This window comes from Miniopterus schreibersii (genome assembly GCF_964146895.1).
Source record: "Miniopterus schreibersii genome assembly, chromosome: 8".
Lineage (NCBI taxonomy): Eukaryota > Metazoa > Chordata > Mammalia > Chiroptera > Miniopteridae > Miniopterus > Miniopterus schreibersii.
The window spans coordinates 6,856,798-6,873,407 of record NC_138109.1 but is presented as its reverse complement, the minus strand read 5'-3'; the positions used below and the strand labels follow the sequence as shown (position 1 = coordinate 6,873,407).

General features: G+C 56.2%; 1 protein-coding gene across 11 annotated transcripts in view; it reads right to left on the bottom strand.

The window, feature by feature from the left end:
- Window positions 1-5,837: 5,837 nt before the first annotated feature.
- RERE (arginine-glutamic acid dipeptide repeats) overlaps window positions 5,838-16,610 on the bottom strand; it is a 346,780-nt gene continuing 336,007 nt past the window's right edge. For all 11 annotated transcript variants that reach the window (XM_081143853.1, XM_081143854.1, XM_081143855.1 and 8 more), the window contains 9 exons: window positions 16,095-16,294; window positions 15,285-15,446; window positions 14,696-14,809; window positions 13,171-14,486; window positions 12,880-13,090; window positions 11,403-12,123; window positions 9,395-9,541; window positions 8,790-8,970; window positions 5,838-8,485 (listed from right to left, as the gene is read on the bottom strand). In XM_081143853.1, the coding sequence (XP_080999979.1) occupies window positions 8,452-8,485; window positions 8,790-8,970; window positions 9,395-9,541; window positions 11,403-12,123; window positions 12,880-13,090; window positions 13,171-14,486; window positions 14,696-14,809; window positions 15,285-15,446; window positions 16,095-16,294 (3,086 nt within the window). In that variant the 3' untranslated portion in view covers window positions 5,838-8,451. The remainder of the gene's footprint in view (window positions 8,486-8,789; window positions 8,971-9,394; window positions 9,542-11,402; window positions 12,124-12,879; window positions 13,091-13,170; window positions 14,487-14,695; window positions 14,810-15,284; window positions 15,447-16,094; window positions 16,295-16,610) is intronic.

The window sequence follows — 16,610 nt, the reverse complement described above, 5'->3', positions numbered from 1 at the left end:
GTGGGAAGTGCCGGAGTACCAGCTGTGAACAAGTGTCCACCCTCACGGAGCTGATGTGAGGAGACATAGTCCACCAAGGTTTATGCTGAGGATGGCAGTAAGTGTTATGGGGAACATGAGCAGGGGAGGACAGGGGGGTGGGCTTGGGAGCGGGCTATCCCAGGGAGAATGCGGTGGCCTCTCTGGTGAGATGCCATTTGAGCAGTGCTCTGGTGAAGAGAGGAAGATCTCTGAGATCTGAGGTGGGAACTTGCTTGGCATGTTCAGGGATCATAGGCACAAAAATGCTCAGAATGTAAAAAGCTCCATCAGGCGGGAACCTTGAGGTGAAGCAGATGCACCTGGTGAATGCCCGCCTGCGCTCTGCTCTGACCCACCCACCTGCACCCACCACCTTCCAGTGCCTGGTTATGGACCTGGATAAACTTCTGACTGCATGAGTGTCAGGGTCCTTCTACGTTGCCTTCTCCCGTCATCACTTGTCGCCCGAGCTGGCTGAGGCCCCTCCCAGTGCACCTGGTGGGCTCCCTTCCTTACACTGGGAGTACCTGATGTGTGTGCTGTGTGGGGAGGGACATGGCCAGTCACTGTGGTACCTGCTTCCCTAGAACTGAGCTTGGGCCCCAGACCCTCACTGCGTATCGGACACACTGACCACAAGTTCCAAATGCAACAGTGGTCCTGGGCCCTTCCCAGCCTCTGAGGTTTATGGGTAGCTAACATGTCCTGTCATCTCAACTCTGACCAGTTAGGGACACTTGGATATAAAAACCATGACCCTCCTGGGCCACAGCCTTCTCACTTCCTCCATGGCCTCCCCACCTGAGTGTCCACCTGGGCTCCCTCAGTGCCATTGCCCGCTGCCCTCCTGGAGCAGAGGTGACTCCTGCGGGGCTCCTGGCGTCCAGGCCCTTCCTCTCTGTGCCCCCTGCCCTGGTCCAGGACCTCGGCCCATCTCCTTGCCTGCAGTCTACTCTCATCACCCATCTTCCACTCTGCAGGTCTGAACCCATCCCTTTGTTTTAACACCTTCTATGGCTCCCAGTGCCTAAGGAACTGGTTCTAAAGTCCTCATGCCCAACCTGGACCCTGACCGTCTTCCCAAGGCCACCACCCTCTGCACGGCTCCAGCCTCCTGTACTACAGCCACAGAAACTGTCCAGCTGCAGACACACTCATGCCTGTGCTCATGCCCTTCCCTCAGGTGGTCTTTCCATCTCTCCTCCGCCCATCAGTTTCTGACTCATACCCCTTGATCTAAAATGCTACCTCCTTTGTGCAGCCCACCCTGGTTGGAATCAGTGAGCCCCGTGCCTTCACATCATGTCATTATGCCTTCGTGGTTATGAACCATGAACTAATCGAGGCAGGTCCCATTGTCCCTGCTCCATATGTAGGTGAAGCAGTAGGTTCAGTGACTTGCCAAAGTCACACAGCTCCTTTGAGCCTGCTGTTAGTCCCATGCTTTTCTGGAACTCCAGACTCATCCTCCCCACATTTATATTGCTTAGAAGAGCTTTAAGTTTTCTAGAAAATGTTGGATGGTGGTCCCCTGGTCTGGGCTGCTTTTGCAGCAGAAGGGTCCAGTCCGTGAGACGGGTGAGGAACGGGGGGCTCCTTGCTCACTCTTGGCACCTTCCAAAGATCACTTTAAAAGGAATGGCTGTCATCAGCCTCTCTTCCTAAGGACCTGCTCTGAGTCAGGAGCTGTTTGCTGTTAGGGGACAGTGACCAAGCAGAGGCCGCCTTGGCCCAGCTCCACAAAGCTGCCCTTGACCCCAGATCTGTTCCCAGCAGATCACAGTGGGAGCCACCCCAAGGCCCAGGACTTGCTGAGCACCACACCTGCGTGATTTCCAGTCTCAGCATCACTCTCTAGACTTAAAAATCAAGCTGTGACAATAGTGGTGACAGTGACCGCTGCCAGTGGTTGGTTAAGTCCTTTGACGTAGCCTGCAGTGAGCTAAGCGCTGTCCTCACGTCCTCCCGTTCACCTCCCCACTGTGAGGAAGGTGGTAGCCCCGCCCCGCTTGGCGGACCTGCGCTGAGAAGCACACTGCGTCCTGGGCCCAGCCGCACAGGTCACATGCCTGTGCCAGGGAAACCTGACTCCAGACCCGACCCTGTCCGGCTGCCCAGCTCCTTCCCATGGCCTGACGGCCGCCCGCTCTGGGCTGGCTCCCAGGGACTTGGGCCGAGGGAGCGCCTGGTTCCACTCCGAGGAAAGAGGGAAGGAAGCTCTGCTCTGCGGTCCTGTGATGACTCGCCTCCTCAGTCCCTAAAACCGAAACAAACCCCGTGGCTGCCACGGATGCTGAAGCCACTCCTGACTGTCCCCTCAGCAACCTTGAAAATCAACTCTTGTTCCTTGATGGTCTGGGCAATAAAGCGCGTCTGCCTCCACGGTGATCACAACATTTAGGATGACAAATTGTTGGTCGAGTAACAGATGGCCAAGCCACAGGTGTCATCTTCCTAGGCTGTTGGGTGAACCCTGGATCATGGTCTAGGATACAGGAACTGGGGCAGGTGGCATCTGATGCCCACTTCACACTGGGCCACAGGTCTGGAGGGAATGGAGGTGGCTTCCCTGGAATACGCCAGAAACCACCGCCGCTGAGCCCCATTGGCTCTGAATGTTTGCCGGTCCGCACGGTGCGTGCTTGGCCTGTTCTGGCCGGGAGGACCCTCCTCCTGGAAGACTTGGAGGCGAGATGTCCTGAGCGGGAGGCACATAGGGCCTCAGGGCAGCAGCGGCTGAGGGGGATTTTCCGTGTGTGTGGGGGGGGCGGGGATACCGAGGCCATCATGCCTGGAAATCACCTGCCGCTGAGGGTGCACATGGGGTCGTCTTCCACTCAGTGGACACTTACTGAGCACCTCACCTGTGTAGTCCCAGCGCCGGGCCAGGTGCCGGGGATGCAGCTGAGAACAGAAGAGAAGCCACTGTCCTCAAGACAAAGTGTCTTTCCACGGTCATAACATCCATGCCTGGGCCCTGCCTGTCCCACCACAGCCCCAGGCCCTCTTACCTGCCATCTCTCATCCCCGCTGTGACCTATTCCAGTTGCCCTTTGCCCAAAACACCTGTCCCATGTGTCTGGCTCCCTGCCTCCAGGAAACTTCAGTTCTTTTACAAAATACCCACACATCTCTCTCCTGGAGCATATGGGAGGGCTGTGTGTGTGTGTTGGGGGGTCATGTTGCTAGGGGCTAGCAGCCCAAGATACTGGACCTCAGATACTGCCACCCAGTGGCCAGGACTGGAAGTGGCAGCAAGGACCAAGTTTCAAATCTGTTGTCAGGACCTGGGAACGGACCTGGGAGTGACAGCCCTCTGAAAGCATATTTTAAGAAATGCCTTAAAATTCTTTTTTAAATCTAATTCACCACACTGGGTGTCCACACCCTAGGGGTTCACTAGAGGCCACAACTGTAAACAGATCCTTGCCCAAACTTCTAATGGTGTTACCAGGCTACAGCCAGGGCTGTGAGATCGCAGAGCAGGCACAGCTAGTCGGGGAGGCAGGATTAAGAGAAACGTGTGGTGGGAATCCCCATGTACTGCTGGAATGGCACAGAAGACACTGTCCATACAGTCATCACTAGTTTACACTAATGACCCCAGTGACAGGGCATCACAGTATGTCATTCTGTAATTCTCCTGCAATCCATGCTCCGATTGTAAATTGTATCAGAGTGCGCGCGCGCAAGCACGCTGAAACAGAAACGTGCGGGAGAGGGGTCACTTCCAGTGCCAGAGCAGGGGTCCCACTCCCTGGATGTGACTAAAGGTGGCTCTCTCTGCCACCCACACCCATGACTCAACAGCACAACTAGAGAGCACCAAGGAGCCTTCAGCAAGTACCTTTGGAGCAAGGGCCTTCTCTACCTTTTAGAACCTGGTCCAGCCACGACGTGCTGGGAAGGGGGAAATGGGGTACCAGTGCAGGCAGAGCTGGGTCCCTGATGTGACAGAAGGGAACAATGTAGGTGATTTGTAAGTTGTTCCTGGCAAAGAGCCACTAGAGAAGGCACCTGGAGTTGAAGCAAAATCAATCTCCAGGGCCCAGAACTTGAGCTGCCAGAGTTCTATGGGCAGCTGGGAATCCAGCAAGGACCCAGGGAAAGGACACCTCAGATTCTGAGACCTACAAGGACCAAAACTGCAGAGCAGAGAACCCATGAGGGTGTAGAGTCCCAGGGTAAAGCCCGTGCTGCAGGAGGCTGCTCCTAGGCCTCGAAGGGGCAACGTGGTCCATCCACAGTGGCAACTGCAGCTCCTATGGCCCAGTTCCTGTCAGAACTTGCCTTCCAACAGGAGCTCCAGGAATGCAGACGGCTGGCTTTATCCTGCAGCCTGAAGGACCCGCCCCTCTCCCACCCCAGGCTTGCCTGGCTGATTCTGTGTCCCTTAGTGTCTCCATAGGCCAATGGGAAAGCCTTGCTCAGGGGTCCAGTGAAGACGGACTTTCACTGGTTCTGGGGTCTGTTAGCTTGGCCCCAGGGTCTCACTGTGTGGTCAGCGAGTACACTGTAAGGCCTGGCTGATGAGGGGCTCCTGGCTGGATGAGGGGCTCCTGGCTGGATGAGGGGGCCCTGACCCTCACACTCCAGCTGTTTGCACGCACGACTGCATAGCTCGGTGGTCCTGGCATGTGAGGGTCTTACAACTCCAGGTTCTGACCTCCCTGCTGTGCATCTTACCTTGCAGTTAAGTGACTGTCCCACTCACCCAAGCTTACCAAAAACATTCATCAAATCGGTGTCATGGGTCCCCCTGAGGCTTCGGGCCTTACACCAGCCCAGCAAAGTGTCCTTTTCATATCCCGTGCTGCACGCACAGGGACCAAGGGTTGGAGGGGCACGCTGGTGCCTGTTCACCTGAGGAGCAAGAGGCAAGGGCCTGGCAGAGAGCACAGTTGCTAGGCAGTAAGTAGACCCTTCATCTCCTTATGAATCTTGATGTCCATCAGAGTGGGTGTAAGGCAGGTGACCATCGCCACAGTCATCCACACCTGAGAAACCATTAAAACCTGTGTAGCTCTGATAAGGGCCTTTTCTCCAGCATAACTCGATGTATCCATTTGGACACGTGTTATTGTTTACTTTGAAATCTGCATTTCATAAATTCATGCCAATTAAAAACTGGTTTCATGAATAGCATGCCGCTGTAAGAGACCAGCAAAGATGGCACCTAGGTTTCCTGCTGCTCACCATTCCCTCCGCAGCCCTAGCTACCCCAGCTACCCCTTTTCATCCATGATCCAGACAGACAGCTTTGTGGGCCCCCACAGCTAGGCTGCAGGCCCCTACTTCTCTCACCTTCACCGTCCAGGTTGCCAAGCAGTATTCCTGCTGTTGGGGGACGGCACAGAAGGCTGGCACATCCTCAGCCTGCAGGGTGACTCTGGCTGAAGGTGGCCTTGGGAGGCAGGAAGAACAGCCAGGAGTAGGAGGCTCAGATCTCTTCTAAGCAGAAAGAGCCACATGGCCATATACCAGAGGGTGTCTACCAATCAGATATGTGAGGTGAATGATGGGGAGAAAAGGATCTGGGGAGAGGAGAGGGTGTTCTTGGTCCCAATGCCCCCCCATCCCGGGACCCTTCTGCTGGGTGGGGAGCCCACTGCAGGCCAACTATCTCAAATCAGCAGGTCAGAGCATCTCCGAAGAACAGATGTGGGTCTTTCTAGAAGCTGCTTTGAAAGGTAAGCAGTGTGCCGGCAAAAGCAGAGGACACCAGACACCCCCCCCCCCCGCCCTTCCCTGCCCTATGGGACTAACAGCCAGCATCCCACCCACTCCCAGGAATGAGACACGGTCCACTGGTCCACCACTGGTCAACACCCAGCTGTTGTAGTGTAGCTTGGTTTTATTTATGTTCACAAATATTTCCAAAAAATTACAAAATACTCAAATGGAGAGAACACAGAAGTCACGATTTCTGGGTGTCTACTCTGTTACACTGTGTTATCTCATGGCAAACTACTCATATATACATTTAGCTTCGATATATATAAACGCAGCAGGTCAGAATGTACCTCTGCTCTGCTGCTGCTGCAGTGAAACGTGAAGCTCAACCTTGACAACACTGAACAAGATACATACAAAACACAGGAAGCAAAACCAAACTTCCAACAAAAGGAAGGAAAATCCAAAAGGAAACCAAGGGGTCGGGCTTCAAAGACACTGTGAAGGTCTGGGGCCTCCTAAACTGTAGCTGACCAGGTGAGGGCCTTTAAAGGGAAGAATCTCAGTGCTTCACCTTGGGATGGGGGGGGGGGAACCAAAATCTAACAGGAAAATGCCTTCAGACAATTTTCAATACAGACTTCAAAGCACTAAACTCTCTCTCTTCTTTGGAAATACGGACAATGGAGAGAGGAGATAAAGAGGTTGAACTGCTGGTAGGCACTGTGTTCTACCAGAAGGAAAACAAAGGACAGGAGGAGTGGGGCAGGGGCAGGAATCTGGGGGCAGTGGGGGCCGCAGAAGTGCGGGTCCCCGAAGGAGAGCAGCCTGCCCTGACGGCAGGTCACTGCCCGCAGAGGAACAAACACCCCTGCCAACACAGCCACAAGTATGATGACAAAGGGTTCACTTGAGCTTGTCTCCCCTGTAAGGAGCTAAACTTAAGGCAGAAATGGAATGAAAGAAAACAAAAAAAACCACTACAAACATTTTCAACAAACAAAACAATCCTCTATCTGTCCCAACTGAAACCAAACATGGTTTAAGTGAGATGGGCAATGTCCGATGCCAGTGTGAATCTGAACCTGAGCCTGACCTAACACCTGCTGGTTTCTGGGCCTAAGTGCCAGCCTCTCTTCCTACCCACCTGGCTCAAGTCCAGGACCCACTTCACATCCACTGACCCACAGAAATGCTCTCCTGTCTGACAATTCTTGGATGTGGCCACCACAAACAACGGCAGAAACAGCCCTCAAGAGTCTGAGAAAAGAGGAACGGAAAAGGTCACACCCTGGCAGAGACAGGTGCAGACAGCCCCAGCATCTCCCCACCCTCTGCAGCAACTCAAAAAGCCAAAGGGGCCTCTCTGTAGCACAGCCCGAGCCCTCCAGGTGGCAACTCCTGGGGGCGGGGGGAACGACACGCCAGCTTTCCCACTCCGTATGTGCAGCTGCCCCCTCTGTATCCACTTCAGGATGAAGGGTGGGACTCAAATGGTTTTCCAGTCTGACACAGGTCACCATGCTCCTGGGGTAGACACACAGGCCACCACTCACAATCGTGCCAACCCCAGGGTCTCCCCTAGGGAAAGCAGCCTCAGACTGTGGCGAGGGCAGCCTGGCTTGACACGATCCCTGTGATGACACCCACGAAAGGGCAGATTGCTAACAGATTCCTTGGCGGGCATATGTGCCGGGAATCATTTTTCTTGAATTCTCTAGAATGTTTATGCAATTGTCAGAGTGTTAAGAAAGGCAGTTCATCCAAAACAATCAAGTACAGTATGTGTGCATAGAAATCTATGGGGAGATCTACAATCAGACACACAGCGACGTGCTTTCTATCCGGCAGGGGCAGGACAATGGGCATTTAACTCCTGCACTCCTGGTGCGAAACAAGATTTGATCTAACAGCTGTCTGCACCGCTGGCCAAGCACAAGCTAGGGACAGACAGAAGTGAATCAAAGCAGCAAAACATAAACAGTTGTGACATTGTCCCTGCAAACCCCTGGATGCTCACTGCTGCGACCAAACCTAGTCCCAAGCTTTGTCCGTTTGTAATTAGTAACGCCCATCTGTTCCCTTTAATTAAAGGGATAATTATATATAACTTTTTATTAAAAAATCAACTCTGTATTCTGTCAATAGCTGATAGGAATTCACAATTAGTGACATGGCTGGAAAAAATAGATCAGAACAGTAGTTTGTGGAAGGAAAAAAAGCTGCTCTAAAATTATTTACAGACGTAAAAAGCCATGCTGAACTTTCTCAAATTATGAAGATTTCCAACAATGTAGTAAAATAAAAGATTCTTTAAAAATTATAGCTCTTGGATTCCAAACTCATATGCCGCCTATCTGCAAACCTGTGGGTTCCGGAACACACGTGACTGAGTGTCTGCACGCACAGTGAAGGGTATGACTGGATTCTAGCACCTACCGAGAAGTTGAGGGAGGGAAGAAGATGAAAGCCGAACCCCAAGATTGCTGGGAAGTTTTCTGAATGTTCAGTCCAGGCCAGGACTCGCTAAGTTTCTGGGGTACTGTCATGCAGGGAGACCCAAACCAGTCTCAAGGAATCCTCTCTACAAACAAACACTATTATGCTGATACATTTTTAGTTGTGGGGTTTTTAAATATATAAAGAAATCTTTAGAAGATATTCTTTTTGCTTTTGCAGCTCCTATTGTATGTAAAAAGTCCTGTTTATCCCCCCAAGAACTGGGGTTTCCACAGCCAGCGTTAACAAATAAATAACTTATAACTGCTTGTCACCTTCTTTCTTCAGTCGACTGGAAAGAAAAATAGAGGAAAGAGGATTCAGCACCAGGCAGACCTGAGTTAAGCTGTCTCCCATGCAGCTGGCCCTTCCCTTCCCTCCCTCCCGCCAAGAGGGCTCTATAGGGGTCCCCTCTAAGGCCACAGGCCAGGGCCTCATGGAGCCAAGGGGAGGAGCCAGGCGCCTGCTGGCCTGCTGATACGGGAAGAGTGCGGTGGGCACTGCCAGGAGGGGCAGCCATCAGGCTGGGTCAGACCCACAGGTCAGGTAGGTGGGAGCTCAGCCAGCCCCTCCCAGCAGGCCCCTCCCCGGCTCACCTGTAATAATCTTCCTGACTTGGTAGGTGGCTGCCATGCATGTGGGGATGTGCATGCAGCCACTGTTGCTCCATGGCCAGTCTCTGCAGCTCAGCTGACTGGGCATGCATGGCCTGCAGCTGGTGGGCAGCCGACATGGGGGGTGGGATGGCCCCAGGCAGGTCTCGGGGGTAAGGGGTGCCTGCCAAACACAAAAGAGTCTCCTCTACAGAAAGTCCAGGGGAGTGACCAGGACAAGGACAAGGCCTGCAAGGTTAGGAGATCCCTTGGGGGTGAAGTGGGGGGAATGGCCCCAAGTACTGTCCCTCCTTTCCCTGCTGAGGGGGAGGCTCCCCTCCTACTCAGGCTTCAGGCCTCGGCTTAGCATTTCTTCTTCAGAAAGACCTACCTTCCTATGGTCTCAAATTTAAATCTGGAGTCTGTTATTCCTTCATGGCCCACTGTCCTCACCTAGGCTCTTGTTACACACTTTCTACCCCACCCCCAGCTCTGAGGAGTATTTGTTGAATACATGAATGAATGAATGAATGAACAGGCCATCAAACCAGACCAGACCACGAACCCAACTCTTGCACTGAACCCCCCTTCCCCAGGTATATTCTTACCAAAAACTGGGTGACGAAGCATCTCATGCTCATGGGGGGGCTGTCCAAGCAGAGGGTTGGGAAGGGTGCCAGGGGGATAGGGAAAGCGAGCCAGGTGAGGGCCAGCAGTCAGAGGGTCCACAAGCGGGTGTACTGGGCCTGCTGAACCTGAAAGAAGGGGCAAAAGTCCAAATACAGGTGGTGCAGGGCTCTGGGCTTTCTCCACGTTTCCCTTCCTGGCTGGAACTACTGTTGACACCTTCACTACACTGGCCCCTGGTCACCAGGACCACCAATTACCTCGACCGAAAGTGACTGTACTCCAGCCCCTTCCCACACTCCTGCAGTGGAGCTCCAGAAAGCAAAACAGAAGGGAAGAGATGACTACCTCCCCCTCCCACACCTGAGCATCCCCTACAGGCATGTCCCCCAATCAGTTCCAGTGAGGACCCTGGATCAGCAGAGCCCACCTGGCCAGCTGACTGCCCCAGGCCCGTCCTGCACCTGTTCTGTCGACAGGACTCCTTTGGCCGCTCACTTTAGTGCTGTCCCAGCCAGCGCTCCTTGCCCAGGCTGTCTCCCCAGGCCCTCCATCTGCAGAACCCAGAGGAGGTCCGCAGACTGCTGGGCAGGGATGGGGTTCAGCACTGCTGGGCTCTCCCTTCGGCACATTGTTGCTGGCTCCTTTGAGTTGGTGCTCTGGCCTCAGGCCCTTTGCACTGGCTCTCCCTCTCCCTAGAGATGCTCTTTCCAAAGCCTCACTCTTTCAACCCCTTCGAGTCTTTGCTCAAAAGTCACCTCTTGGCGAGGCTTTTCCATAGCCCTCTTTCTAAGGCAGCATCACCCCAGCTCCTTTGTTCCCTCTCCTTGCTTTGCTTTCCTCCAGAGCACTGACTGCTTTCCAAAGTCCCATACACTGCCTGCCTCCCAGGCTGGGACTTACAGTAAATATGGACAGGCTTTGCCAGCACCAACACCTGCACCGGGCACATCGCAAGTGCTCAGCAAACATTTGTCCAATGAATGCACAATTTGACCGGCTATCCTCTTATGGCACTAAGGCAGTCTGCTGGTAACACTGGGGCTTAAAAGGCCCACACTGGGTGGCATGACACTTTCAGACATCAGGGCCACGGGGTAAATGTGACAGCTCCTGGGCTTCCCTGGGACTATCTGTCAGAGCTGGGTACATGGGCAGAAAGCCAGGTGCTGCCCTCCCTCTCCTGGGCCTGCACTATCAGCCATCCTCCTCTCTAGCATGGAGGTCAGTCCATGAGGAAGTCATGTGCATGGGCTGCACGACAGGACCCCCACAACAGGCCCTGATCCCAGGGAGCAGGAACACCTGCCAACTCAAGAGCAGAGCTGGAGCACCTCTCACTCCCCCCATCTAACTGGTCTGCAAAGCTTCGGAGGGCACAGGGCTCCAGCTGTGCCCGTCTCTGCCTCAGACCACTCTATACCCAGAGCTGGCCAGTCAGCAGCTCTCATTCCCAGAGTGAGCAGGGCCGGGCAGCCCAGGCCAGGTGAACTTAAGCTTCATCCCTGAAGAGCGAAGGAAGATGGTTCTTTTAAGTTCTCCCTTAATGACAACCGATAGCCTTTCTGGGTGTCCCAGTTGCCTCCACATGGCTCCTAAGGCCCTTCCTTGCTCCTCAGGTCCTGCCTCCTGCCCTAAACCTTCCCTGGTGAGCACCAGCCGCTTCCCTCCCTCCCTGGCCCACCCCAGGGGCAGGGCCAAGAACCTAAGCTTTATCCAGGAGGCAGCAGGCAGAAGGTCCCAAGGTGACACCACTTTCTGGGGACTTGCAGCTCTGGAGAGCTGGGGGACTGAGCAAAGGCTGCCCGTGAGTACAGTGATGAAGTGAGTCCTCGGTGCACGCTGACTATGCTAAGATCTGCCCTGCTATTATTAGGCCTCCTTTAGAAAAGGACAGTCTCTCATCTGGGCCAGCGGCTCCGTCTCTGGTCCACACTACCTGTACACCAGAGCCTGACCCACAGTGCCCTCACCCAGCCTGGCACCCACCTTGGTGGAGGGGGTCCTGCTGGTGGAGGTGCAGGTGCGAGTGGATGTGTGAGTGTTGGTGATGGTGTGGTGTCACGTTGAACATCTGCAGTCGGGCCAGAGGGTCACTGGTCAGTGACGCCATTCGCTCAGCATGGATCCGCTCAGCCGCCAGTCTATCAGGGTAGCTCATCTCGGGCCGCAGCTGGGGGCCCGCCAGGGCCAGTCTCTCCCTCTCCAAGGGGTTCAGGCCCGGGTGGAAAGAAGCAAAAGGGTGGGGACCAGCAGTGGGGGGGATGGTGAGGGCGCTATGCCGGGCGAAGTGCTCCATGGGGTTGGTGGCTGGGTGCAGGGGGTCCAGCTCAGGGGGCTTCACCTCGAACCCCGGCTTCATCCTCTCCCGCAACTCGCGTTCCCGGATCTCCCGCTCCCGGATCTCCCGCTCCCGGAGCTCTCGCTCACGGATGGTGGGGTCTACGTTGTAGAGGCCAGGCATGTGGTAGGCCAGCAGCGGGTCGGTGGGGTTGAGGGGCATGTAGAAAGGGTGGTTGCGGTTGGTGGGAGACATGACGTGGGGCCGAGCGTACTCGCTCAGAGTCCGAAGAGCAGGGGTGTCGGGCCCGATGTACGGGGGCACAGCAGCAATGGTGGTTGGTGGTGGCTCGAAGGATGGCCGCATGTGGCCAGGACCACCCAGCTGGGGGTCGCTGAGGCGGCCTTCATGCGCTGAGCTGGACGCCTTCTGCTGAAAAAAAGAAGGGTGTGAGGGGTAGATGCCAGCTGCCTAGTGTTCCTTGCAGAGGTGAGCTCTGCGCCATCCTACACTGATCAGCCAACTTGGTCCCTCTACCCCAACACCAAGAGGCCTTAACCACAGCCTGTGACAAGGACATGGTCCAGACCCCGCTGTGACAGAGTCTCCTCTGTGCCTGTAACTTCCCTTGTGTCCTAAATGAGTTTGTGTATCTAGATGGGTATGTGAGACAAAGTACTGCATGGGAGGAGGGTCCTTCCACCACAAAGGCAGGTGCTGGGTGGCCCAGTCTATGAGAGTGCCACAGGGCAGGGCTGCCAGCGTGAGCTAATGAGGCAGGTCGATGCCCCAGTGCCTACCTCTCCTTTAGTTTCTCTTCAGTTCCCTCTAATTACGTGAGACACAAGTCTACAGGCCTGCCCACCATGCCGCTGCTGTCAATCAGTCTGAACTTGCCAGTGCCAAGGAGCGGGTGCATGGTGAGCCTCTAGGGCAGGGGGAAGTCCAGGGCCAAGGAGGAGTGCACAGTGAGTCTCTGGGGAAGGCGGAGGTCCAGGGCTGGCTCAGGGATGAGCAGCAACCTCAGAAAAGTCTAGGATGGGCCACAAACAGCACCCGATCCTCCAGCTGCCATGACAGCAAACCAGCCTCACACAGAGCACAGTGGCCCCAGCCCCCAGCCTGGCATGGCCAATGCCCCTCCCTGCACACAGGCTGCCCGCCTGCCCAGGACTGAGCACTCACAGCAGCTCGCTCGGCCTCCCGCTCCCGTTCTCGCTCCTTCTCCTTCTCCTTCTCCCGCTCCCGCTCCTCGCGTGCTTTCTGCTCGGCCTCCCGTTTAGCCTTCTCGATGGCCTCCTCCCTCTTCTTGGCCAGTTTGGATCCCGCCAGAGGCATGAAGTAGAGGTCCGTCCGTGCACACGAGTTGTAACCCCGGTCCAGGTGTTTGTAGAATCTAAAAAAGGCCACATCTCTCATGGGGACCCTGTGGAGGCCAAGGCCTGCCCTGAGACACCCAGATTCCTGTGACAGTACCTGGCTGACTGGCTGGCATGGCTGGGGGTGTCCACCACGGTGGGCTCAGGGGATGGGCTCCTCGGTGGGGGAGGGGGGCTTTCGGGCTCCTCAGCATCGTCCAGAGCCTCTTCCTTGATCTGGACAGTGGGCAGTGGGCAGACTGTCCCCCCAGGTGTGCTGCCTCCCGAAGAAACGGCAGCAGAACAGGGTGGCTGGGCCGACGGGCCAGGTCCCGCGAGTGGAGTGGAGGTAGAAGGGCAGGATGGAGGAGTGATGGGAGGAGGGCCTCCAGGGACAAAGGGGTGCTGAGTGAATGAGGGCTGAGGGGGCACCTGATGGAGGCCTGCAGGGGGGTGGGAGGCAGCAGCAGGGGGCAGGCTCTGGCTCTGGGTCAGCACAGGAGGCTGGGCAGGGGAGGAGGGCAGTGGCTGGCTCTGAGGCATGAGCTGCAGCGGTGGGGGATGGGCTGAGGGGGGGTGGTGTGTAGACAGGGAGCTCAGGGGCTTCAGTGCTGGAGGAGGCGGGAGGTTGGCATTCATGGAGAAGGGTGAGGGCCCTGAGAGGTGAGGTGGGTGCTTGTGGGCCTGTGGTGCGGGCAGCTGGGGGATGGGTGTAGTGGGTGGGGGCTTGATGTGAGGCATGGCCAAGGGTGCTGGTGGCAGGGGCTGCTCCCGTGGGGGCTGCTGGGGCTGCAAGGCTGACTGAGAGGCTGGGGGCTGCAGGGAGGTGTGAGGGTGAGCTGCTGCCTGGGAGGACTGGGGAGGGAGGCCAAAGGACTGAGGGGGGCCTGGGTGCTGCATCAGGGGCCCGGCCTGAAGGCTATGAGGGCCTGGTGGGCCCTGACTGTGCAGGGCGGGCTGGGTATGAGATGGGGCAGAGTTCTGACCAGCTGGCCCCGTCAGAGGCTGGAGTGGGGGGTGTGGGGAGGGCAGCCGCTGTGGGTGCAGAGCAGGTGCCTGCTGGATATGGGTATGAGAAGCAGGACCTGGTGGAGCCTGGTTGGAGGTCTGGGAGGCTGAGGGGGAGCCCTGTGGAGGAACTGCAGAGGGTGTGGGCCCTGGTGTGGGAAGCTGGGGGGTTCCTGGTGGGGCTGTGGAGGGAGCTGGAGCGGCCCCACTGGGAGCCTGTAAGGCTGGGGGCTGGGCCTGCAAGGTCTGCTGCTGGGCAGAGGAGTCCGAGTCACTTTCATTGTCCTGGGGGCTGGGGATGCTGGGGGATGTGCTGCGATTGTCCTGGTCGATGTCTTTGGGATCACTGCTGCCCTCATCGTTGACACTGCGGCTGTCGGAACTCTCTCCCTCACCTTCAGAAGGTGAGTTGGGCCGGCTGATCTCCTGAGGCCAGAGAGAGGAGGAGGGAAGCTCTAGTCTGCCCTGAGTGGCCAGAGCCTGGCAAGTGCACAGCAGGCAGCAAGCTTGTCCTTGGACCAGCAGCAGTCCTTCCCTGACCCGGCCCCCTCCCTGGGAGAGAGGGCACTGCCACCCCCCAGGAAGAATCGGTTAGGGCTTCTCAAGGGGCATTTGCTGCCAGCTGTAAACTTCACCTGTGTTTTCGTCTTCTTGGAGCTAGTCCTGTCAGCCTCCTCTGTATCAGAGGCCACCTTCTCCCGTTGGCGCTTGGTGCTCTTCAGAGGGGATGAGGTTTCCTCCTTCACCTTCTGCAATGGGAAAGTGTACAGGAGGATCAGGCCAAGAGAGGGTGTCCTATTAGCCTGGGGGGGCAGAGGGGCGGGGCATGGTGACTGGGTGCTGACACTTTTCTCCCACATTCTCAGCTCTATCTCCAGAGGCAAGAAAGCTCTGGAAGGAGAGAGCCAGAGCCAGGAAGGAACAAGTATCTAGGGATGGGTATAACTTGGCTTTGGGAGGAGGAAGCCTCTCTAATCACCGCCTCACACATTATCTGCCTCTGAGACATTGGGAGCCCCCAAAGGTCAGTGCTGGGAGCTGAGCTGGACCCCTTTCACCATACCCCAGGCTGTAGCCCCAGGCCAGGACAATGCCGGTGCCCTGGGAGGCTCCACGGATGACCTGCGGCCCCATGTCTGAGAGTGCTAGACACAAACTCCAGCAATCCGATTTTCATGGGAGGGTGGGGCCGAGCAGCCCCCACCCCCACCCCCAGCACCTCACCTTGGCCAGCTTCTTCACAGTCTCCGCTTTACTGTCATTGCTGGAGGTGCTGGCAGCACTGGGGGAGTTGCGGCCACTGGAGCGGATGTCTTCATTGATGGGCGAGGCGCGACCATCAGGGCTGGCTGGCTGCTTCTTTCGACCGCTGCGCAGTGTAGACATCTGCGACCCAAACCCGAGGTTGGTGAGACTGGACCCCAGCCCCCGCATAGGCCACCTGAGCCCAGCACACACCCAGAGCATCAAGAGCAGACCCCATTGTCGGCCTCAAGGCAAATCCAAGCCCCTGGCAAACAATAAACAGGAAAGTGGATGGTGCCACCCGCCTGCCTAAAAGGGCCACTGGGAAGACCAGTGCTACAAGGAAAGACCCTGGTGGTATCCTCAGTCCCTGAACTGGGAAAACCCTCACTCCCAAAGGTCCCTGCCACATTTCCAACTTGGAAAACAAATTCACTTTATGGAAGGAAGAGACTATGCAGTGAGTGAAAAATGTACCTAAGTTTCCAAAACTGGATCAAACGTTAAAAGAAGGTAAGTTTCAAATAGCAAAGATACGCCACAGTAGAGATGACCAGCCCACGGACCAGGGGAAGGTCTACGGGCTGGGAGAGCCTGCACTGAGGCAGAAACCGAGACCAATGCCCCCACTGGCTCCCCAAGGAAAGGGAGGGGAATAGGAGGCTCCTCCCAGCCCACAGGCAGAGCTAATGCGCCTGGGCAAACCCTCTCAGCCCTGGGTGTTTCTCTCCTGAAGTGAGCACTTTTGTCCTAGTCCTGGCGGCATGGCCCCAGACACCAAGGACTCACCGCGCCTCGGCTCCGCCGCGTCCTCATGCTATGCTTCCCGCCAAGCCCATCGTCTTCCTCTCTGACAGGTTTGAACATAAATGGGGGGGGGTCCACGGGCTTCTCGATGGGTGGGAGCTCGCCGTATTTCTTGAAGTGGATGCGGCAGTCTGTGCAGAGCAGGATGTTCTCCCGGCCCCCGTGGTGCCAGTCTTTGGAGGCTGCATGAGGGAAGAGGGGTGGGAGTTGAACCTCAAAAACCAATGTCCTTGGGCATCTGAGCAGGAGGGCTCGAACAACTCTGTGCCTTGAGAACCAACCATGCAGCACGAGGCTCAGAAAGACACCTGACACAAAGCCCAGGTGCCGGTGCTGCCCTGCTCTCTCCCCAGGAGAAAAGAGGATCTCAGGAATATTTACTCCCCCATCTTATGCTAGGGTACCCAGGAGGAGCTGACAGCAAGTGCCCGGGACCCAACCTTGAGCAAGTCCATCCCACCCATTAGCACTCTGTGCTGACTGCTTAACAGGGGTGTG